This window comes from Dermochelys coriacea, chromosome 10, assembly GCF_009764565.3.
Source record: "Dermochelys coriacea isolate rDerCor1 chromosome 10, rDerCor1.pri.v4, whole genome shotgun sequence".
Taxonomy (NCBI): domain Eukaryota; kingdom Metazoa; phylum Chordata; order Testudines; family Dermochelyidae; genus Dermochelys; species Dermochelys coriacea.
The window spans coordinates 45,874,535-45,898,337 of record NC_050077.1 but is presented as its reverse complement, the minus strand read 5'-3'; the positions used below and the strand labels follow the sequence as shown (position 1 = coordinate 45,898,337).

The following is a 23,803-nucleotide window of genomic DNA, read 5'->3' as shown; positions in this document are numbered from 1 at the left end:
GGGGAAGTGCCTGCATGATGGATGAGCACATCTACAACCAGAAGCGGCACCTGGTGAGGTCAACACCCAAGGCCTTAGTGCTGGGGAGAACAGATCTAGGGCCAGTTCTTACTCTAGGCCTAGGAAATGCCACTGAGTTTCAGGGAAGAGGCACAAGTTCCTAGAAGCAAAGAGAATAACTTGGGGTTGGAAAGGGGCAGGCTCCCCTTTGCTTGCATCTTAGGGCTTCATACAGCAAGCAGCTTGGGGAAAGTCTTTGCCCTCATCCAACCCATGCCAAGAGCAGAGGGCCTCATGTATGGCAAGGTGTCTTTCCAGGGCGACAGGGAAAGACAGGAACTGGCTCCTTTTGCCTCTGACTGGGGTGAGAATTAGACCTGAAAGCTTCAGGGCTACACAGACCAAGCCCCCTAGAGTCATCCTGAGATCGGTTGAAGGGCAAAAGAAAGGTCTCAGCCAGTGCTTCTATGCAAGACCTGGTCAGTGGTACATGGTGACATTCAATGAGGCCTGCATGCACTTTACACTTGCACACCAGGGCCTACTGAATGCAGGTTGCCATTTTGTTTTACTTTGCAGAAGTCACTGCCTCAGCTCTCCCCTTATGAGTTTCATAGCACTCACTCATTTCACAGGCATAGCCTCAAGTTGGAGAGGGAGTGTAAAGGCAGCACATCATGCAGACATGCCACCATCCCACCTCTTCAGAGGAAGGCATTGCAAGAGCCTCTTGCATGTTAAATGATTGAAAAAGAACCCCCGCCCCTGCCAGCTAGAAGTAGGCCAGGGGCCTGAAGCATCCATACAGGGTGCTGCTCCTGCAAAACCAGAAGGGAAGAGCCTAGGGAATGAGGAAGCCCCTGTGGCCTAGGAGAAACCACACTGTATACATAGCTGATCACAGCCCTGTTAGGGCTGTGAAGACAATGCAGATGTGAGGTGAAGCGTCTCTATGCAGGCAGGCTCATACAAGGGGTGAAGCTCAAGTAGTTAGAGTGAAGGAACAGGTCACTGAGCAAGGGTCATGACCCTTTGTAGACATCAGCTGGGGTGCCCCAGAGTGGGTAGAAAGGTGTCCACTCAGTGCCCTTGCCTCAACATACCACATGCTGAATTTGACTGGGAGGGGCAGGCTGGAGGATTTCTGCCAAGAGGGAAGTCACAACAATATGTGATCACAAGAGCCCAGAGACACTTAAGGTGACAAACAGGAGGTTCCTAGCTTGTAGGGGGGAGAAAAAGTCACTTTAGGGCTGGTAAGTGACTTTTCAGAGGGGGGGGAACCCTCAAGTTGCTGCCTGTTAGAGTTTGCAAACCAACCCAAGCACTTTCTGCCATGCGAGTGAGAAAGTTTGTACATTTCTACTAGAATGCCTGTGTTCTGCCACTGACTTGCTCTGACTAGAAAAAAAGTCACTCAACCCTGGTGCCTCCCTTTCCTTGCCTATGATGGGCATATGACAGACCTGCCTCTTGGGGTGGTGCAGGGCTCTTAGGCTGAGGTGCTTTGAGATTTCTGGTGCTCAGAAGAAAAAAAAAAAAAGACCACAGAAAACAGAAAAGAGTCACAGCAGCCTCTGGGTATATTTTTTGCATTTCATATATTATCCAGTTTCACATTCTCATAGGATCAGCAATTCTATAGCAACTTATTCTCAGAAGTCTTAATACAAGCAAGACAGCCATGGTTGTATAGAATACTTAAGCACTTCAATACCAAGCAATAAGATGCTAAAATAAAAAACAAAAATTGCACAGTTTCTCGTTTACTACGCCTGACTCAATCATTGTTACAGAAAAAACTTTTCTTTCAAGCTTTTAACTAAACATTAACTTATCTTACCGGATTACAGTTTCTCTTTAATAATTGCACACAAAAAACACACAAAAATTCTTTATGATGCATAAATATTTCATTACAGATGGTACAAAAATACTCGTACTTTTTGTTCTGAACTCCCATAAGGATAGCTGATTTGGCAACACTGGAATCTCTCCAATCAGAAGGATGTGGGGGGGGGGGGAAGGGGGAAGAAAAAAAGTTAGATATTTTACAGCTGTTCTACATATAAAGTCTGAGGGAAAAAAGATAACCCTGACTTTAAAAACAAGAGAAGAGACCGGACAAGAAAAGAAACCCAGTGCATTGTACTCTAAACAAACATTTTTCAAATCTTCTGGTCAGACTGGAGAATGCGGGGCTGGGGAGGTGGACAAGGAGGGGTGAGACAAGGATAGCATTTTTGAAAGCCAAGTCTTCACAGAAGCAAGATGAAAAACCTTGCTAGATCAAGAGTTAGGCCAAGACCTGTTGCTACAGTTACACAAATGCAAGAACAAACTTACACACTCACACATACACAAAGTTAAGTGTTTTAAATTCATGCCAGAAAACATGCAAAACTGATTGTCTTTCGTTTCCTTCAGCAGAGCTGCATAAAGTTGAGGGCAAGGCAGCCTGGGTATTGCTCTGTACACCTAGGCCTCATTTGGCACCAGTGTCTTGGTAGGGATGAACCCGTCTGTTACCACCAGGATTGAGTCCCTCAATCGAGGCTTCAGTGGCACAGGAAGGAGAAACTCAGTCTGGGAATCTGTTAGGAGGGGAAGCAGGGGAGAGGACAGGCAGAATGCAGTCCACTGAGCTGGGTGGGTATGGATATATTCACAGTCTAACAGGGAAGCCCACAACTCCATACCAGGAGAAATGTGAGGTTACTGCGGAGTGTCCACAAACCAAAATGGATTTTGATGGATCCATTACTTCATCCCTGGCACATCGTTCCATGGAGAGACAAAAGGGAACAAGCCAAGAAGAGACTCTGGAACATAAGAGACAGGGCACACTAAGCATTGCTCTTAATTCATTTACCAGGCCATTGAGATTACCTGTGGGGCAGATAAGATGTTCACCCTCATCACAGGACGCACAGTGAGTGACAGGCTGCCTCCTTCCTGCTCAGGTGGTAAAGCTGGGACTTGAAGTTTACTACCAGGATCTTCAGTTTTTACACACTTACTCTTCATTACCTTTAATGATTCTCCAAGCCAAGTGAACAGATCTGACATTCAGACCCTTAATGCAACATACCCAGGCCAATGTTTAGCATTGATTTGGCCAAAGTTTCCTATGCAGTCTTTGGGTTGGAGTCACATCAGTGGCTGGGAACAAGAGGGCTCCAGAACTCACAGTTAGTAGAGGAAGACAAAAAAGGGAATTCTGCTACTCTAGTCCCTGCATCATCTAAGCAGGATGCAGTAGGAGATACGATGTGTGGGCTATTGAGAATGCTTGCCACACTCTGCCTGGATGAGAGAGAGACTTCCCTCCACATCCCCCCAGTGATATATACACAAGTCCCACTCAAGGCAGCACTTCAAGGCCAGGCCAGATTTTCATGCAGCCCAGAGATCAGGAATGCAAGGACCTAGAACAGATCGCAGCACTGTCCCTACAGCACTGGCCTAGGCCAACTTCCAAGCAGACATACTTACTGAAAAACTAACAAAACTGACGAGACTTCCATCCTTGCTGGGTAGCTTCGGAGGGAGGATACCAGCGCATCTGGAAGAGAAAGCCATTCCGCTACTGTGATAACATGTCGCTAACACAGAGACTAGGAGTTGAATACCCCTTTGTACCACAGAGGGGCAGTTCCACCCAGCATGTGGGGGAGAGTGGCCTCTAGACCGATACCTGGATGCTGTCCCTCAGGAGTGCCTGCTGCTCAAGGCTACCATTGGACTGCATGCTGCTCCACATGCTGAAATCCAGACCCCAGCACCACAAAGGGCTCTTGCACAGTTGAGCTTAAGTTACTGTGAGATAAGGCAGGAGACTCCTATTCCCCTTTTATGCCCTTTAGCCTAAGGAAGGCTCTTCCTCCATTTAGCACCTAAGATTTGGCTTTAGGAATGGGGCCCAATATGAAGTTCAACCAAGATCTAGAAGTTGTCTGGATTTGGATGAACTTGGCAGGGGGGTGGTTAAGAGCACAGAGGCTAGCATTGCCAGTATATCAGTACAACAGGAGCATGGCTTGGCATTCAGGCTTATTAGAAGCCATCTCAGTAGGACCCCATAATAGCTGGCCTGTCAAACCTGCAGCATCATAGTCCTTGTCTTAACACACTGACAAATCATTAGCCAAGAGTACTCGTGTTCACACCACTCAGATTGGAGTCTAAGACCCCAGGCATAACGGTCTTTCTAGGCCTGTATACCATAAGCCCTGGCAATTGTTTCCTAGGAGAGTTTACCTGGGGGCTTGGGAAGTGTGGCACTTCTCCAAACACTATTAGAGTGAGGGGGTCATTTCACACCACACACTTCTCCCAATGGAGCTAGGGAGAAAAGTTTCCTGTGAAGGAAGAGGGAGCCACCAGCTGACTGCCATGCACGCCTCTGAAAAAGATCACCCATGGAGTGACTGTTAAGGGCAAGTACATCTGATAGCAGCAAGACAGACTGTCATGAGGGGACCCACAGGTTGTTACAAGATACATGGGCTAGAGAGTTTGGGGGTAGAAAGCTTCTCAAGTTGTCCTGCTGAGTTCCAGCTGTACAGGAAGCCTCTAACATTGCAACTCATGAGGAAGCTGGGGGAAGGGGAAGGGGGTTTCCCTATGATTATCTAGATAGAGCTATGACCTCAAGTTAGTCACAAATTCTCACTGACTCAAACCTTCAACTGAATACATATGAGACTGGGTGGAAGGAGGCAGAGTAGCAATGCCCAGCAGCCCTGGTTAGCATTAGGGAAGGGATCTTGGGGTATATTTAGCTGGAAGGAAGTCACAGGCCATCCCATTCTGTCCCTCAAATAGGGTAGGTGTGTGTGGGGGGCGGGGTGTGGAGAATATACCTACACCACCAGGTCTGATGCCCTGGCATAGGATTTTTAGTGTCCTGAGTGGGTCTGGACAATAGCCTTACATGTCATCCACAATCCAGCAGCACTGCATCTTCTAGGGGAGATGCTGGCAGTGCTGTGTGCTACCTTTCAGAGAACATGGCTTCAGCCTCTCTGCCTGGGCCTGGCCAGAGGCCGCTAGTACCTACGTCCCAATCCTCCTCCACACAACCAGCCCTAGCACATGGAGAAAGTGAAGGGAAGACTCCCTATTGCTTGCAAACCCTTTCAGCAAGAGGAGCAACACTGATTGGTCAGGAGACACTCAAGCCACCAGCAAGGGTGCTGGGGACATCAAGCCATTTGGCATTTAAGACTACCCCAGCAGGAGCAGGGTACATCACAGTAATTATACTGGTGATCTGGCACACGGAACCCATAGGTCACCTGCTACTGCATCTCTGCTTCATGTGAAGTCCCCCTTCTCTGTGGCAATGCATGGCCACACATGTTTCACAAAGACCTGCAATCCTGCCCCCAGGAGAGAAACCCGAAGGACAAGCCTGACTCCATCAACCTGCGCAAACAGCTGGTACAAGATGGGGACAGGCCGCTTGACAGCTGAGTCAGAGGGCCCACTTGTTGCTTTCCCCTTCACTAAGTGGGCCAGACCCAGCACTGCAACCCACTCCCAGTCACTGGCTCAGTACAGCTGGGAGGCAAGGCGAGGAAGCTTTTGCTAGAGTAAAAAAGGAAATAGAAATAAGATGGGCAGAACAGGCCTCTGGCCATCTACTGTCATCCAGCCTGCTAGCAGGGGTATTTGATCCAGTGAAGAGGCTGCTGGCATATGGAGAAGCAAAGACTCAGAGGTGCTTGTGACTGAATTTCCCATGAGGGCCATGTCCATTGTGCAAGGAGGGGTGCTCTGGAACAGCCATGACCACAACTGGTGGATAGCTGCTACTCAGAGGATTGGGAGCGTTGACCAATATCAAGACCTGATGTCCTAGAGCTTCTGGCCAGCAGGGGGACACTGCAGCACCAGCCAGTGGTGTCAGCCCTAGAGAATGGGGTGCTCCCAGGACCCTGGGAGCAGTCAGAAGTGGAGGCATTACCATGATGCAGCAAATAGGGAAAGCAGAAACATTCCTGTGCCTCAAGGGTGACCTGCCCCACTGCCTTGGGCTGGTCATCTCCCAGCCTGTCCTAGGAGATGCCACATACCTAATCCAAGTGTATGCAGGCCCTAGAGCTGAAGGGCTGTGACACCCTGAATGGGGACATACTCAGAGGAAAGTCACTAGATAATCCCAGCTCCACTGGAGGAAAATGAGGCTAGAATCCTCGCAGGTGAAGAGCCAAGAGACTGCACAGGCCACTACCAAGCTAGAAAGCCTGATTTAGTTAGCAGAAGGTCCCTTACCTTTGATCCCTCCATTAAATGGGCAGCACCATATCCCTCCCCCACGTTTTAGTTAAATGCTCATTCACTCGCTAACAGCTGGCACTACATAGCCCTGTAAGGTGCCAGCATCACCACTGACCAAGCATCAGTGCCAAGGAGAGCTAGAACTTAGTGCACTGGGCCTCTTATAGCATTAGGCTGAGAATGGCAGAGTTACAGGAGCAGACGACTGTCCAGGCTGCTGGCAAATGGCACCTTCCCTGTGGGAGAGGTGCTAGGCTGACACCACTAGGAGAAGTTACCTTGAAAGAGTCTGCAATAAAGTTCTGCCTCCAGACAGTCTGAAGAGTGAGTGGGGGGGCTCTTGCTTGAAGTTTAGAGCTGTAGCTGCAGCTTGTGAGGGGTTAACAGTTACTCCCAGATAATCCCTTACAGCCAACTGCTTGCAACAGGCATGCTAGAAAGCAGTGATTTGTATTAGTCACTAGGCTGGCTCTCACGCAGGCCAGGCTGGGGGTGGATGCCACAGGAAGGACATCAAGAAAGCTAGTCTATGTTCAATGAAAGCTCTGCAAGCAGAGGCTGTGCATCTGGGCACTAGGAGGGTGTTGGCATGCTGGAAGAACGAGGCTGACTGCAGATGGATAAAGATAACTGGATTTTCCAACCCACGGGCTGGAAAGCCAGACCCCTCCATCCTGCTGATCCAGCTGCACAGGCCTTCCTGGAGGTTGTTTTGAGGGCCCAGGCCTGGTAATGGTATAGACAAGCCTGCCCTGTGCTGTGGCCTCTCCACAGAAGGAACAAGCTGTTCATGGAACAGACTCAGTTCTTCTTGAAGTAGATTCCAAGACAGCCCGAGTCCCATGTGAACATCAAGTCCTACTGTGCAGGTAGGACACTGGATTCCTAATGATTAGCTCCTTTCCAACCATCCAGTGGACTGCTGCAGAAAAATGCCATTCAGGGGCTGTGCTGGAAGCACCCTTGGTGAGAGGGGTTTACAACTGGGCTGGCTGACAGACCCCACTTAGATAGTAACTGAGCATATTGCATCTTCTAGCTAGATAGCGAGAAAGCTGGAGGAGTCTTCCACCCTGTGGCTTAGGTGTTCTGGGTACAGTCCTCTTACAGGTAGAGTTCCTCCTCCTAATCAGAGAGGCCAAGGGGCTCAGTTGTGTGTCTTTATGCTGTTTCTTTCCTTTGAAACTCATTTGCTGCCTCACTCCCAACCCTACTTGGCAGAAATAGGGTCAGTCAGGAACAGCCTTTCAAGCTTAAAGGTTGAGGCAGGGTGAGCGGACCCAAGCTGCATTTGAGCCCAAGAAGGGCAGTTCAGAACCAAGCCTTCCCAGCATTGGGATCTGGGGTTCATTTGGCCCATCAGGGAGATGGCCCAATCTCAGAAAACCCCAGACATCCCAAGAATTCCACAGCCTTGTAAAACAGGGCATTCTGCATTGAATGAGCCATAACACCTGCAGCCTTCTTTTGAGAGAAAAAAAATCACACCCAGGAGATGCAATGGAAGTGGACTTAAGCTACTGCAGGCAGCCACATGGTCCTGGACTGAGTTACATTTTACGGTAACTAAAACAAGCTGAGATTGTGATCATAGCAATGCTATAGCTTTAACAATGTCTGAGTTCAGGGGCTGGACTGACAGCCACAGGGACTAGGGTGCTGTGGGTTTACAGGACAGGAACAGCAGAGGCTGAGGGAAAGCCCTTCCCCCAATCTAGCCTAGTGGGATCACTGAGGGTAATGGCTGTTAATCTCTAGCACCCTTTGAAACTACTGATGAGTCTAGTTCCAAGTGGACTTCTTATGCCAGTCACATGCATGGTGCTTCAAACATACAGTAGGACCAGCTCTGCCCCAATGAGTTTGGAATCAAAACCTCTGTTCCCACCTGTCATTGGCACTCAGGTCACTTCATGTTGTGCCCATTTGTTTGTTTTAAGGCTAACTGGCATCCACAATATGGCAACCACTCAGACTTAGCTCCTGAACTACAGGTGAAAGTTACAAAGCCTGAACCCTCCAGTCCCTCCCAGGCTGCAGAAAGCTCACCAGCCTAGGGCATATAGAAGCCATGTCATGCACTGCTGGGTTGTATAATGGTAGAGTCTCCCCTCTTATCCCCTTCAACCTACCATAGGCTCTTGACTGGATGCAGAGCCCCTCCAGCCAGGGGATCTGGCTTAAGTGGCATTGCCAAAGGACAGTGGGGAGTGAGTTTCAGCTAGGAAATAACTGGGTGTGTCTGGCACTGCCCCCATGGTACCAGTGAGAACCAAGGCCACAGCAAATCAGAACTGGAATTAGACCTCCAAGCCTCAGCCCATTAGGGAGGGTCTATACCACACACCAAGCCTGGGCTTGAATCAGGTTTGAGCCCACCCCACCCCTTCAGTCCACACAAAGTGCGACTCACATCCGCAAGCAATCAGGACCCTGCTATGGGACAGGCCTGAGTCACAGCAGGACCAGGGCTCTAAGACCCATCATTCTGGAGTGTGGATGCAGCTTAGGCAGCAGACCAGAGTTGTGCAGTATGGATGTGTTGGCACAGCTGAAACATCTAGGTCCAGCAGTTGGAAACCCAGTTTCTAAGCCTGCACTTGAGCATCCAAGCCCATGTCCCACAGACCTGGTTTACAATGCAGGGTAGATGTAACTTAGACCATAATGCCCATCTTCAGGAAGAGGTGGTCCTGCTGTGATAAGCCACCAGGGCCTAACTTTCTGGAGCCCTCACCTGGGGCAATTCCCCCTTGTGATTATCCTCTCCCTCTGAGTAGCCCTCTCCTGGTCCCACTGCTCCAGGGAGAGGAAATCCTGGTGAGCCACAGGTATTGAATCCAGTTAGAGATTCAGATTAGGGCCAGTCACTGCTGCTCCTTGCCAGTTACTATGATGGTCACATTTCAAAGTCCTCCTCCCCCAAATGTCCCTCCATACACAGGGACAGCTAGAGTTTATATGAAAAAAGTTTCCCATACTCCATGTCCCCTGTCCCTCCCCCACACCATCTGGAATTAGTTTCTTCCATCCTGCCCAGCTGACCAGGAATGGAAAATCCCTATTTACAGAGCGGTGTAATGCTCTTTAACACTGGCAGGCAGCCTCTGCTGCAGAGAGGCTCCAGCCCCAGAGCTGAGCCTCCTTTGCATAGGACCACAGAGACTGGCTCTTGTAAAACCAGGCTGCAGTGACCAAGTACACGAGGGGGGGTCCAAAAAAAAGTCTAGCTCTTGTTCAGTCTCTAGCAGCTAGTAGGGTGTCCTCACTGCAGAAGTAACCTGGGCTCTTACCCAGGTTTCACCCCTAACTCTTCCCAGCATCCACACACGTCCCCTGGCTTAAAGCACCTCAAAGGCACCTAAGTGGGCCCAGCAGGGTGTCACAGTTCAAACCCAAGTTCTGTTCTAACTGGCTGAAACTCACCTGCTTTGTAATGTGGATACAAGCAGTGGTGTGAACAGTCTACTTCTTCCTGGTGGGCTGTCCTTTCTGGCCATTCTACTTACTCCCCTTTCCTGCTCCAGAAGCCATCTTTTTATTTATACATCCACCAGTTCAGGGTTTAAACCCCACATTGCCTGCACAGAACCAGGGACATCTGCCTCCTTGCCTGCTACCCAGAGGCTCACACCAAGCATCCTCAGGGCAGGGCAACCTCTGATGTGGCATTAGCAAGGAGTCATTTGGGGAGTTGTACCCCAAAGAGTCAGCACATGTAAGAGAAGGTCTCCAAGAAGCTGACAGGAGGCAGCCATTACACAATGGGATTTCAATGGGTGGGGGGGGGGGGGGGGGAGAACTGATTCACTGTGCAGTACATAGTCTGACAACTCCAACAACCTGCCTCTACTCCAAGGGATTTGACCAGGCACTTTATGCTGCCCTGAGCAGAGCTCCCCTATGGTGCTGGATGGGCTTTTCCAGTCCAGTAGTAACACTGTTGGTTTCAAGAGACATCAGCTTTAGCCTGGGGAGCAGTGTATGCTGAGCACCTATTAGCCCCCTCCTGGCCAAGCAAAAAGATGCCACCACTGCCTGCACCTGCCTCTAAGATGGCATTGCTGAGGTCTAGCTCCCCTGTTTGGAATGGGGGGGGAAGGCTGTAGGAACCTGCATGAGGAACACCTCAGGTTGTTTCTTGTATGTCTGTTCTAACCACAGTCCAGCAAGGATGCTCATGCCATCATGTGTAAAGGCCAGACAGGCTGAGAGTCCAGATTCTAACTGGTCAGTTTCTCTAGAGGGCTGCAGCCCAGTGGGCCATCTGATGCAGATTCCTTTCCTGGAGGGGCACTGTCAGTTCCCAGGGAAGCTTACTGAAGACAGGAGGTAGAAAATTGTAGGTATATTTCAAGATGCTACCAATTTCTGCCATTGTAGGAAGTGGAAGTGCAAATGAAGGAGCTGTGTGACAGCAGATTCAGGGGCCTACAAGTGTATCCAAGCTACTGCTCTGGTCAGATGTACAGCTGAAAGGAGAAAAATTCAGACCTGAGCCAGTGGCAGGAGGCTAGAATGGATAAAGGAGTTTCCTGAAGGCAGCAAAGTGATGCTGTGGTCTCAGTCATTTCTAGAGTCACATCAGATCAGGCTTTAGAAAGTCTTCAGAGACACCAATGCAGAGTCCAGAGGGTGAGCCACTTACTGGAACAAGGCAAAGAGACTGCCATGGAACTTAGATGAGTCTACTTCTGAAATAGCCCTTCACAATCTAGGCATTTGACAAATCCAGCTGGGATTCTCCTGTCTAGAATGACTTGGCACTTGTTCATCCCCCAGTGCTGGCTCAGGTCCTAATGGACTGGATAGGAGAGTGAACGATGGGTTTTTGGATTTGTTTGTTCACACCATGGCCATTGGGAGAGAGGATTCCAATAACAAAAGCCACAGGAGCTTTGTGAAGTCTTCCTCTGTGAGCCTATCCAACTCATACTGGGAGAGCTTCAGGACAGGGACCACATATTCCTATGTCTGCACAGGACCTAGTACAATGGGATCCTCATCTCAGGTGGAAGCTTTTGCTGCTTCTTTGCCCCAAAAGGTTTCTGCAGGATGAGATTTAGTGAAGAGAGCATCTTGTCCGAGCACAAAGAGACCAGTGTTCCCTCAAGCTTGCTTTGCACACCACAACTACTTGCCACTTCAGAGCATCAGCAGGGATACTTTTCACGGTCTTCTCCAAGGGCACAGGGTTGTATCAGCAGAGGTGGTAGAGAATCTCCACCCAACAGCTCATGAGCCGGCAACCAGCACCTCACTTGCAGCAGCTCCAAGTGCTTCCCCTTCATTGCAGAGTGCAAGGATTTGAGTTCCCCCCCTTGTCCTTCTATTCACAGAAGGTGAACAAGCTTTACTCCTTGGTAGTAGACAGTGACCCAAGCTGCAGTTTGACACTTGCAGTCATCTGGAAGCTGTAATGTTAACACAAAAAGCCAGGAGGCTGAGATAAGATTACCCAGCCGGCTGGTCCCTGGATTTCTGACCATGGCAGTATTAGGAACTTTGAAGCCTTGCTCCAGCCTGCAGGAAGAAATTGGAATGCCTGTGGGAGTTCAGTCACCTGAGCTAACCCAATCCTCCACCTGCTCTTTGTGCAGGACTCTTGCCACTCAGCCCCAAGGGCAAAAACAATCCTTCTGGCCCAGAGCAGCCACCTAGTGTATGTCTACACAGCAATTAGACAGCTGCAGCCTGCCTGCGATGCAGCTCCCAGGATTGGGGTTAAGGAGCTGTTTAATTGCAGTGTAGACACTCAAGCTCTGGGACCCTCCCACTCACAGGGTCCTAGAGCCCAAAACATCTCCACTGCAGTTAAGCAGCCTGTGAGCTGGAATCAGTTGACACAGGCCAGCCATGGGTTGAACTGCAGTGTAAACATACAGGAGTATAAGTGTATCTCAGAGAGGCACTAGTTACTATCCTTTGCATTGCTTGCCACCTTGCATGGACAAGAGCTAGTTTAGCAGTTCTCAAAGGCAGGTTCAGGTTAATCAAAGGCACCCATTGCAGCCTCTAGGTGACTAAAGTTTGCTAACAAAAAAAAAATCCAAGCTCTATCAGCCTCAGGCCCCTTGTGCACAGTAATAAGACCGACTTAGCCAGCTAGTCTGGCATCCAGGGCATAGTGCAGAGGGAGTGAGGGTGGACTAGCATGAATTCAGAGCCCCCAGCACTGCTCTGGAGGAATCTCCTGGAGTCAGACTTGACCTGGCAGCCTCAGACTGGAATCAGTCTTCAGATTGTGCCTCGACAGAAAAGCTGCAGCCCTGACAGAGTCCTCGGCATGGTGCAGGCAGGAATGTGCTGTCCAGCTGCCAAGAGAGCCGGCCGTTGGCTGTTAGCGGCTGCACTTCCAGCAGGCTGCAGGTCAACATGCCAACCACCCTGCCCTGCAGGCAGAGGTCTTCACAAGAGGGAGAGGAGATGGCAGCTGAGCCCAGCAAGAGCCAAAGGGAGCCCTCTGCCACACAGGAGATTGGGGGAATGGTTTCAGCTGATGCTGCCTCCCTGCCATTGGGGCCAGAGAAATCTAGATTGGATGTCACAGATGTGACATCCAAGGAAATGACTGCTCCCAACTAGGGTGGTCTAGCCAAGTACTGTCAGCTCCCTCCTGCCCCCCACTAAGCAGCAGCAGGAACTGGACTCAACCCATCTGCTCCCAGGATGTTCCAGAGGGCTGGGGTGTAAGGAGAAGCATTTGGCCAGAAGGGTCTGGCATTAGGACTGCAACATGCAGCATGGAGACAGCTTAACCTGCCACACATGCCCAGGCTTCCTAGCAGCCTTTGCTCTGGGGAGGCAGGAAGGAGCTGGGTGATGAGAGCTTCTTCCCTACCAAGCCAGCCCTGGAAGGTCCATGCATGGGTACAGCTTGCTGTTCAGGAGAGGCATTTCAATGAGCATTCAGGCCTCACCCACACAGTGAGTTAGGAAGGCATCTACACCTGGGTGGGAGTTGGAATGAGATTCAGGTAGGCCTGAGCAAGCTGGTTGTAGCTGGAGGAAGCAGCTGCTTCCCCCATTCAATAGATTCTGAAGGCACCCAAGAGTTCCTAGCCTGCATCAGGCAACTAACCAAGCCTGTTTTCAGGTAACCCCACTTGGGCACCAAGCTATGGGAACCTGAAGTGCTCTCATCCTACTGGGCAGGTAACAACTGAACGTGATGGACTTGCAAAGGCAGGACATTATGTTGGACTAGACGTTGGTTCCCAGCCAAGTATTAGAGCCACTCTGCATTCCCTGCAGAAAGTCAGAAATGCTCACTGGTAACAAAGTCACCACCTTCACCAGAGGAGCAAGCTGGATCTCATGTTGAAAGGAGAATTGTGCACCAGACCCTCAAAGCCAACACAAGTTCTCCAGCGCCAGGCTCTCCTTTGCTGGGAAAGTCATAGGAAGCCAAGCCCATCTATGACATCTAACATCCTAGATGCTCTCCAGACCAGGACTCCAACAGTCTGATGGCCCTGGAAGCTGCTCCCCTAAAATACCAATGGCTAGAGGCCACCTCAGTGCTCACACTACTTGGCCTTTCTGCCAGACAACCACACAGCATAGCTGAAGTCACCTGTGCAGCACTACAATGGCTCTCATCACACCTCTCCAGCAGGAGCCAGAGAGCTCTTTGAGTATCTGCTCTTCTCCAGAGAGATCACCTGCAGTCCCCCAGGATCTATCCTACCTACCCTGCTCCCCCCCACCCCTCAACTTCTACCTGCTGGCAGGTCACCAGGAATATGAGGGCTGGGGCACAGTCAGCTGCAGCTTCTCCCTACAGATGAAGCCACCACTGTCAGTTCTGGCAGGATGCCAGCCCTCAATGGGAACAGGCTGCTCACTTAAGCCTGGGCAAGGCAGAAATACCAGCTGGGAGGGGGAAAAGCGTGTAGCTAGTCACTGACCTCCCCTTCCATTGATGGGCTCTGCCTCCAGTTGCTGGAAAGCCTCAGGTTCTGCTGCCTCCTCACCAAGTCTGAAGGGCCAAATGTTGTATGGAGGAATCCCTTTCCCACCTCCAGCTCACTCAGGGGATGGCACCCCTTCAGGAAAGGGAGCTGACCAGTGAGCCATGCACGAGTCACTGGGTAGCTCTGCAGCTGGATGCAGAGGCTGCAGTGTGCCTGCTGCAGCAGCCAGCCACCAACAGGCTACACTGCTGGAAGAGTACATCCCCTTGTGCTCCACTCTCCACCTGCATCCAATCCATGTCCATTGGGAATACTTTGGCTTGTTTCTGGTCTCTACTACATACAGAGCCCGCCAAGGCAGCTGTGCACCAGGACAAGGGGACCAAAAGAAGCCAGGATAAAGCACAGGGGAGCTGGAGAAGGCTTCAGTCACTGAAGCAAGCTGCCAGAAGAAGACTGGCTAAGCCAGCCTGCCTGCTCTGAGCTCAGCAAGGTGCTCCCTTGTGGGAGAGCTGTGCCACCAGGGGCCAGGCACAGGAATGTAATGCTTATTGAACAAGTTACAGATATTACAAGAGCCCCACACTCCCCCATGCAGATGGTCCAGCCCAGGCAAGATTCTGCAGCAGTGACACTATGACCCTGCAACAGTAGGGGCTATAGCAGATCCTTACCTTGCACTTCTAGATTAAGCCAGACAGCCTGGCCCCTTCCTGAAGGGCCATGTTGGTATGGGGCAAACTGACCTGCCATGCCCACAGAAGTTCCTAAGCCACAGGAAGCAAGGGTCCTGGTCCCCACACTGGCTCAGAGATTGCTCCAGGAGCAGGAAGAGCCTCTTTGCACCTCTTCCTCCCTATTGCAGTTTGGGCCAGGAGAGCCAGAGTATCCCTGCATGGCACCTCTAACCCCTCTGCTAGAATGGAGCATCACTGCAGTGGCAGATGTTCTTCTGCAAAGACCCCCCATGTTCTCCCCCTGCACTGGGGAGCGCATTGCTGTGCTCTCTGTGCAGCTCCCCACCACCACATTAATTAGGGCTCTCTGGAGCTGCCTCCTGGCAACACCGGCAACCTGCTGAGAGGAGTGAGCCCCAGGCAGGAGAGGGCTTTGTTTGTGCTAACTGGGGAGGAAAGGCGAAGGTTAGACTTGATGTTGTGAGGCTGGGTCTAGCCCCTTTGGAGAGTCTGGAAGGAAGTGCCTGACAAGTGCTGTTCTCGAACGTGCACAGTAGAGAATTTAGTTGTGTGCTTCCGTCATCACATCGCTCGCCTCCCCCACCATGTGACATGAGTGAGACAAGGGTGTGGCCAATGGCTTGGAGGGGGTGGCTGGGGAGAGATGAACTCCTTTGACACCAAGTAGCAGGTTTTCCCTGCCATGGTTCAATGAGGTTCCTCCCCCTTGCCCCCGACAGAGCTAAGTAAACCCTAGCTTGTTGGGGAGAAGTTCAATGTAAGATGGTGCCATGCTGTGGTGCCATGTTGTGCTGCCAAGTTGGAGATGTGGGTTAGAAAGAATGCCTGGCATCTCATTCCCCAGGCTCTGGTGGGTGGGTAGCGTGAGGCCCATGCACTGATTGCCAAGGAGATATGGGCTACAGAGATGGGCAGAAGCTTGCAAATCCCGCTGTGCACCCTGGAGAAGAGATGGTTACCTTACCAGTCTTTCCAGACGTGGGGGCCATCATGCTTAGGAATGAAGCTGTAGGACAGCCACTCCACTAGTGGCAATTAGGCTTCACTAGGGTGTCCCATCTCCAGGGACAGCTCTGAGCTTCAGGGCTAGCCTGCGCTGGCATCATGGCTGGCGTTCACTAGGGACATCAAAGGAGGGATTTGAGAGAGGAGGGAAGGTAAATGGGATCATTTAAGTCAGTGATTGTCCACTGCAGGAGTCCCCCTGGCAGAGGCTTGCAGCATCACACAGTATGCAGTCAAGTATGCCAGCCCATTGTGCTAGGGCATCAGTATCTGGGCATTGCTGTGGCCCTCCCAGAGATTTGGTGGTGGGACAGGAAACAGTCAATAAGCAGATTACTGAAAGTTTGTGGTACTAGAGACCCTAGACCAGCCTTGTACCACCCCTTGCCATTTGAGCAAGAGACTACATGTGCACCAGTCCCATGGAGCAAGCTTGGCTGGAGCTATTACACTGAGTCACTTAGAGTTCTATTCAAGGTGGCAAACAATATGCACCCCTCCAGCTGCCACACCACCAGGGATGGGGTCCCTCAGGGATAGGCAGATGAGCCATGTGCCCAGACAAGAGCTACATGTCACAGGTCTGGCTTTACTTGGGGTAGTTTAACAATTGGTTAGGGGTTCATAGGGCAAGTTGTCTTGGGCAAGGAGACCCAAAGAGTTACAGGAGTGTCTCCAACAGGCTATGAAGCTGCTGAAGCCCAGTGTAGTGGGCCTAGGTCCCACACTGCAGGGGACCATCCAGGCAGACCAGCATTTTTGCTCACCCGGATTTCCTGGGAAGGAGAAGCTGCAGCAATGAACCTGTGGAATGGTGTATGTGCTTGTATGCTGCATCACAGCAAGGAGGACAGGGCCATCTCTAGCCACCATAGCCAGTGTGGATGGAGGACTTGGCCAGAAGTCTGTTTTGTTGCATATTGAGAACAGGTTTTGAAGGCCACTTGCTTGGCAAAGATTTTATCCACAATTCAAGAACTACAGTCCTCAGTCTAATCTCGCCCCACCCAGCCAGGCCTCTGCAGCAGCAGAGGGCTCCTGCCTATGGATTAAGTGGCTCAGAGCTGGCAGCAGTTAAGTAACCTTTAACTCCATACATTTTTATTGGGCACCTGTGTGGGAATGCCTCTGAGGACATGCCAGCTAGAGATCACAGTATGGGGAGAAACCTGGTAGTGACTCAGAGCTGCAGAAGAGGATATTTGTCCCAAAGGTACTTTAATGAGAAGACTTGATCAAACCACAATCTTTGGCCAGACACTACTCCTCTTCCCTTGCTGCCCCCAGAGTGGGAAAGGCCAGGTGAATGCTGCTGGCATATGGATGAGCTGTACAGACTTCTGTTTTGAAGTTAACCCATTACTGCTCTGTTCTGGCTGCATGGGCTGTACTGTAGTTAGTGCCATCTGCCCAGCCACCCAGCACAACATGGCAGCACTGCCTAGGGCAGAACTCCTGCTAGTGGGCTTAGCTCTAATGAATACTGCTTCCTGTAAGGCATCTAAGAGGAACTCTAGACAGACCAGCCCTCTTGGAAATGGAGCAAACCGAAAAGCTTTTAGAGTGACTCATGAGCTGATCTTGTAAAGCAAGTGCATTAATATCCCTCTGCTAAGGTGCAGACTATGGGTGCTCTGGGGTTGGAGCACCCATGGGGAAAAATGGTGGGTGTTGAACACCTACCAGCAGCCCCCCTATCAGCACCTCCCCCTCTCTCCCTGCACCTACAATCAGCTATTTTGCAGCATGTGGGGGGATGGGAGAGAAGCGAGGATATGGCATGCACAGGGACAGGGTGGAGTGGGGGCAGGGCCTGGGGCTGAGCACCCTCCAGCACAAAAGAAAGTCAGTGCCTGTGCCCCTCTGGCTCAAGTCCTAGGGAAGGGTAGGTGAGGCTTCCTGGTCCAGGTAAGATTCCAACTGGCCTTCCCTTTCAAGGGAATTCTTGAAGCAGCTGCAGTGACTATATTTTACCCTTCCTCTAGCCATCTCAACAGCCTAGGGCTGTATGGAGAGGCATGGTATGGTGACTAACCTGGATAAAGGAGTCTCATTATGTAGCGCCTTAGTCATTCTAGAGTGCAGTATCCCAAGTCACTACTTGCCCATTTAGGATGGGCATGTGTACTTCAGATCTCCAACAGCAGTGCAGGGACTTGAGCAACCAAGTGATTGTCAGTCAATGCAAGGGCAGGCCGCTGCTCATTCCAGCCCTATGCAGTTTATTGGCCTGCTGGACCTCTCATCTATGTAGTAGAGTACCAAAGAGTGGCTAAAGAGAGGCCCAGCTGAGCAGAGATGGTCTTTCCATAGTTCAGTCTTTGAGGGGTCCTGATGGATAGGATACAGGACACAATGCCTCAAGCAGGGATATTGGAATTACACGGCAACAAGAGCAACGAACCATGGCCCTTTGTTGCACATCAGCTGAACCCAGACACATTAAGATGCAACAATACACAGTGGAGGCTCCCAGACAAGGTTAATTATCCATGGTACCTCTATAGCCTTGCAGCCCTGTGGCTCCACTCTGGGAGGCAGGGCTGGACCCTTAATCCCCACTTCCAGATGGGGAAGTGAGGCAGAGCCACAGTGACTTGCTCGGGTCACACAAGGCTGTTTGTGGCAGACCAGGAATTGACCCCCTGATCTTCCATGGTCCAGGCTGGACTCTAACCACTGAACCTTCCTTCCTCTGCCTCCCCATGGTGATGCCATGCTAGGTTTAAGTTATCACATTGGGGGGGTCCCAGATTAGAGTTAAAAACTTGTTTAAGATACAATAGGTTCTTATCCCTCCTCCTGCACAGGGCATTGCTGAAGCATCCAAAACCTTAAGGTTTTTGGATTGGGTTTTTAGTGCAACTCTTGACAGCAGGTGGTGGGGGTGTCAGTCACTGGTCTGGAGGCCATTACAACATCCTTGTAGTTGTCCTTAGGGATTCAAACTCAACTTTAGCTCCATTTTAGTGTGGTAGTCTTGGAATTCCTTGGATTTTAAACAGGACATTGGCAGATACTAACCTTTAGCAAGAAGCCCAAAAATAATACTACCAGCTTTTGAATATGGAGCTGTTGCAACAGCCTTAAGTCTTATCTTAAATTTTGAAAGGGCAGATTCATGGGTATGCCACAACTGGAGCTTGCAGGCTGCTTTGAAGCTTTATCAGAGCAGATGCAGCATGCTTGTAAATCTGGTCCTTGCCAGAGACTGGAGCTAGGACATGGGGCTCAAGGACCAGGCTCCCTATGGGCTCCAAGGCTTCTGCCTCAGTTCCCCTGCAGGGCTGCCCTGGTGCAGCAGAGCCATAGGGAGCCTTTCAAGCACTGCTCCCCAAGCTAGCACATGGCCACAGAACATCAGAGATCAGTAACAGGTAGGCAGAGTCATCTACCAGTGAAGTGTCCTGACACAGTCTACCTCATGCCTGCATGCAGTGATCCTGTTTCCAATAAAGCTACAAAAGGGCAAGAATTGGTTGAGTTTGGATTGGTCAGAGCTGTTGACCTGACCTTGTCTATAGCCTATAGCATAACCAATAATTAACTCCCTAGCTATTACAGAGTTGATTCAAATGCAGCCTGTGTACAAAGTTCCCATTAGTTTTAGCGAGGAGATGTTTGAAAAGCACCATTCAGAACAAAGCTGAATCTGAGGTACCCAATTAACTCCTCTTGGGTTGTGTACATGCAGCCATTTGCTAGTACACTTTTCTTTTCAGGCATCATGAAGGTGAAACCCCTGCCCCATGTGCAAATGGAACTTGGCCTTGGCTACAGAGCCGTGACCTGCCCCTCCATAAGCAGGTTGCACAGCTCACTGATCTGCCAGCATTTCCTTCCACCAGCCCTGCTGAACAGGATCTGCTCAGCTTGATGCTCTGCCAGCCAGGTCCCAAGGGCAGGCACCCCCTGCTGTCGGCAGCCAAGTAGTCTGAACCTGCAGTGCCAGAAGGGCCTGGGCTTTCACTGCATGTGGGGCAGGCAAACTCAGGCTGCTTGTTAGTCAGTAGCCTGACCTTTCCCCAGGGCCCCCAGTGAGCCTGTTCGCTTTGAGCAGCAGCCACCCAGTAGTGCACTCCCCTGCTCAGCAGGTGGGTCAAGGTGCAGAAGCCAGTTGCCAAGCCCATCATAAAGAGAGAAGGAACAAATAAGGCTCCAAGTTAATGGTTCTCCAGAAGGTGCAGGAGGGCTTCCCTTGGGAGCCGGGCAGCTGGGCATGACTCACCTGAGCGTGAAGGGCAGCAGCGGCGGCAGCAGCAGCTGGGTATGTGAACGCAGCATGGGGGATGGCAGGGGTTAGCTCTGTGGTGTACAGTGGGTAGGGAGCCCACGCCTCTGGAGATGCCGGAATAAGAGCTGCTCCAGCCAGGTCATCTAGATGTTTAGGAACAGCAGTGACAGTGAGACATGTGCCAAGGGAGAGCAGAGCTGACTGCAGCAGTAAGGCCAAGGCTCAGCTCTGCTTTGCTTCCAGGAGTCCCTGCCCTGCCCCCCAAGGAAGATTAGAGCTCTAACCAAACAGGAGTTCCTCTGGAGAGCCACTCCTCTGCCTCCATGCCCTGAATAGCTCCTTGCACCCAGAGCCCTGTGCAGCTCAGCCAGTGATCAAGCTTAGGGAAGTTATGGCTTGATGTGCTGATGCCACCTCTCCTGCCCTGCGAGGGTGCTAGCTACTGGGGAGAGCAGGATGCATGGCAGCAGCATGAGTACTCTGAACTATAGAGGCCATCTACACCTGGTGACCCCTTGTATGTGGATCAGGCTGCCCCATCTAAGCCCACAGGCAGGCCCTGCTACAGCTGTGGGTGAAGGACCAAGTTGGAGCTCTCCCCAGTTTCAGGGCCCTCCCAACAGCCAGGCTGTTGCCTGCAGCAGTGATACTGGCACATCTGAGGCCAGGCTCCTGCCTGACGTGGGCATTAATGGCCACCTAGACAGCAACAAGGGAAGCAGCTGCAGTGCTTGCTCCACTGCAGAGCCCTTCCTTCCCCAGTGTGGCCCCAGTGGCTACTCACAGGGATCCCGTGCGATGAAGTGTGCGCCCAAGGCAGGGTGGATGTTAGTGGGGTTCGGTGTGGCCATCAACTTGCTTTTTGCCATCTTGGTGTTGGCTTTGGCAAACTCCAACCGCAATGTCTGGGGGTTCTCTGGGTCAAAGCGGATGCCCTGCAGGAGGGGAAGCACAGTCTTGCACTGAAGCCAATTCCATTCCCCAGGTGGGTTCAGATAAGCTGTGGCTAGTCACCTCTCCCTGGCCAGGGACCAGAGCCTAACCTGTGACTACAGCCAGTTATGCAGAGTGAGGTGAGGCCAGGGAACACTAGACCAGAAGTGGACTGCTTGACTCTCCAGCTTTCTGTGCACTAGGGAATTTTTTCATCTTGCTTACAGGTACAGCTGATCTGGTGTTGGTCCTGTCCACATGTGCATACTTCCAAGCCCCACACAGCACCATCTTTCAGAGAGTGGGTGAGTTTTGCTCAGAGCTAATCTGATTGTGCTGGAGATTGGAGAGCCCTGTCCACACTGGCATTTCCTCCTGTTGGCAGTGGGTGTGGCTAGACTCCTGGCAACACTGGGTGGGGATGCACTAGTGTGGAAAAGGCTGCAAACTTCTTGCATTAAAGACAGGAACGTGAGCCTGAGCAAGCCACAGGCAGCAGCTGCTCAGCTCAAGTAGGAGGCGGCAAGATGTGCTCCCCAACATGCAATAGCCTGGCTTGTCACCATAGCAAGGTTTTTATTAGATGGCTTAGGGGCAGGATGCTATGCAACAGGGTGGGGGCACACATGGCTGGACAGGTGTCCACTTTGTCACATCCCAGCAAGGATAATGCTCAGTGTATTGAGCCAGCAAGTACATTTGGTCCCTAGTAGATACCCAGATGCCATGGTGATGGAAATGAAGCCATAAAAAAGAAATCCCACAGATCTTCTGGGCCCATTGTAAGACAGGTGCTGGGGGAATTCAGAAGTTCTATCCATGATGCTTCCTACTGAACCAACTTGTCACCCTCCCTGCCCCATGGCACCTAGCCATTCAGCACTAACAGTAAGGCAGCCCTCCTCTGACAGGGCCACCACATGGGTGTAGCAAACTGCTACCCAGCAATGGGGAACCAGGGGTCTGTAGTCCTCACATCTTCATTTGCAAATTAGGGCATGAAAGGCACCACTGAGCTCAGCCTACAAGCTCCTACATTTGGAATAAATATTTGTTAATGGGCTCTTCAGTCTAGCCACCAAAGGTATGAGACCCAATGACTAGATGTTGAAGCAAGATGAAATCAGACCAGAAATAAGGTGTACACTTCTACTAGTGTAAGTAATTAACCCTCAGAACAACTTCAAGGATTGCAGCAGCTTCTCCAGAGAAGATTGGCTGTTTTTCTAGCTTAAAGGGAATTGTGGGGAATCTGTCCTGTGCTATAGAGGTCCAATGAGAAGATCACAGGGACCTCTTCTGGCCCTGGAATCTATGAATTGAAGACTCACCCTCTGCTTGTTTCACTGTCCCACAACCAAGGGGAGCCAGAACCCTCACCCAAGTTTTATGCCATCCCCACCCTACACTGCAGTCTTACAAGCTGGTTTTGCAGTTAGTGTCTCATTTCAGACACATGGTTATGAATGAGGCAGGCTGTTGTGATCATGCAGTGAAGACCCTTCACCTCAGAGCTAGAGACCCAGACATGGGAGACCTTTAGTCTTCAGCAGAAAGGTGTGATGGGGAAGGGAGATGACAAGCTGGCAGTGAATAGAAGGAAGCTTCCAGTATTTGCTTTGCCCAGCTCAACAGATAAGCCAATACAATGCCAGAGGTGTTACCTAGCTGTGGAGGAGTTCTGAACAGATGAAGTGCATTGCATTGGCTATAGCTGGTTTCTAGACCAGGCTGAAGTCTTAGTGCAGGTACTGATCCTTGCCAGCCTATGCTTTAGGGTATAGCTGAAGGGTGGCGATCCTTCACATGCTGCTGACTAGCCAAGCATCCATTTAGCTTGCTGCCTGGTTAGAAGTGGCACTAAGCATCAGCTGCTAGAGGTGGGGGTTACAGATCTCCAAATGAACCCTGGGGCTGGTTAGCCACGAGGCCCCAGCTGGAGACATGAATGGGTACTTACATTTAAGGCATTCTTTGCTGCTTCAGCACCAGCTCGGCTATCAAAGGTAACGAAACCAACTGGCTGGAGGAGACAACAGGTTAGGTCCAAGCGCCTCCTCCCATGCTAGTCCTCCCCAAGCTGCCAGCCCCAGCCAGACCAGAATCCTGCAGCATTCAGAGAGCAGCAAGAGGCCAGTGTGGCTGCTCTAACCCATATCTTAGATGCATCTGTGCAGAGGCAGAGAATTCAGAGAGAAGCCCAAGATTCATACCATGCTTCCATTCCCCACCTGCCACCCTCCAATGTGCTTCTGGCCTGGGCCCAGGGCTGCCCTGTTAGCACCATGGGAATTTGCAGATGGATCATTAGGCCAGTCACCACAGGGCTTTTGGTCAAGAGCCCTGAGATCCAGTCATCCCCAGCTCTGGCCCTGAAGTAGTGTCTGAATTGCAGCTCCAACTGGTGTTCAAGCTTGTCTGGGTTTGGGGGGAGAGTTTTGTCAGGGCAGACAAGGGCAGGGCAGTCACTGGGGTTAAGGGTCAGATCCCAGCCCCTCTCTCTCTCTCACTTGGTCATTTCACATCTTCAGAGAGCTGCATGGACATGGGGCAGCAAACTGCCCCACCTCTGCAAGAGCAGCACATGCTTAAGCCTTGGGGGTGGGAGGGGATATACATATAGCCTTTGTGAAGGGGCACCACCACTTCCATGCAGCCAGCCAGCTCAGGTCATGGATTAAGCATTCATCCTCCTACCTCCCCCATCTTTGGAGTCCAGAGAGCTCTGTAGG

The 23,803-nt window shown here is 51.1% G+C and overlaps 1 protein-coding gene across 4 annotated transcripts in view; it reads right to left on the bottom strand.

Annotated features, from left to right (window-relative positions):
- Window positions 1-1,561: 1,561 nt before the first annotated feature.
- RBPMS2 (RNA binding protein, mRNA processing factor 2) overlaps window positions 1,562-23,803 on the bottom strand; it is a 49,698-nt gene continuing 27,456 nt past the window's right edge. Inside the window, exons 4-9 of one of the 4 annotated variants that reach the window (XR_005295328.2) lie at window positions 23,032-23,094; window positions 20,923-21,073; window positions 20,133-20,281; window positions 15,864-16,017; window positions 3,496-3,565; window positions 1,562-2,822 (exon numbers count right to left, since the gene is read on the bottom strand). Coding sequence is in view for 3 of the 4 variants with exons in the window: in XM_043494250.1 (XP_043350185.1) it covers window positions 3,503-3,565; window positions 20,133-20,281; window positions 20,923-21,073; window positions 23,032-23,094 (426 nt within the window). In the remaining variant the exon portion in view is untranslated. Of the gene's footprint in view, window positions 3,163-3,495; window positions 3,566-15,863; window positions 16,018-20,132; window positions 20,282-20,922; window positions 21,074-23,031; window positions 23,095-23,803 lie in introns of all 4 variants that reach the window. The other 3 variants (XM_043494250.1, XM_043494252.1, XM_043494253.1) reach the window with 3 other exon arrangements.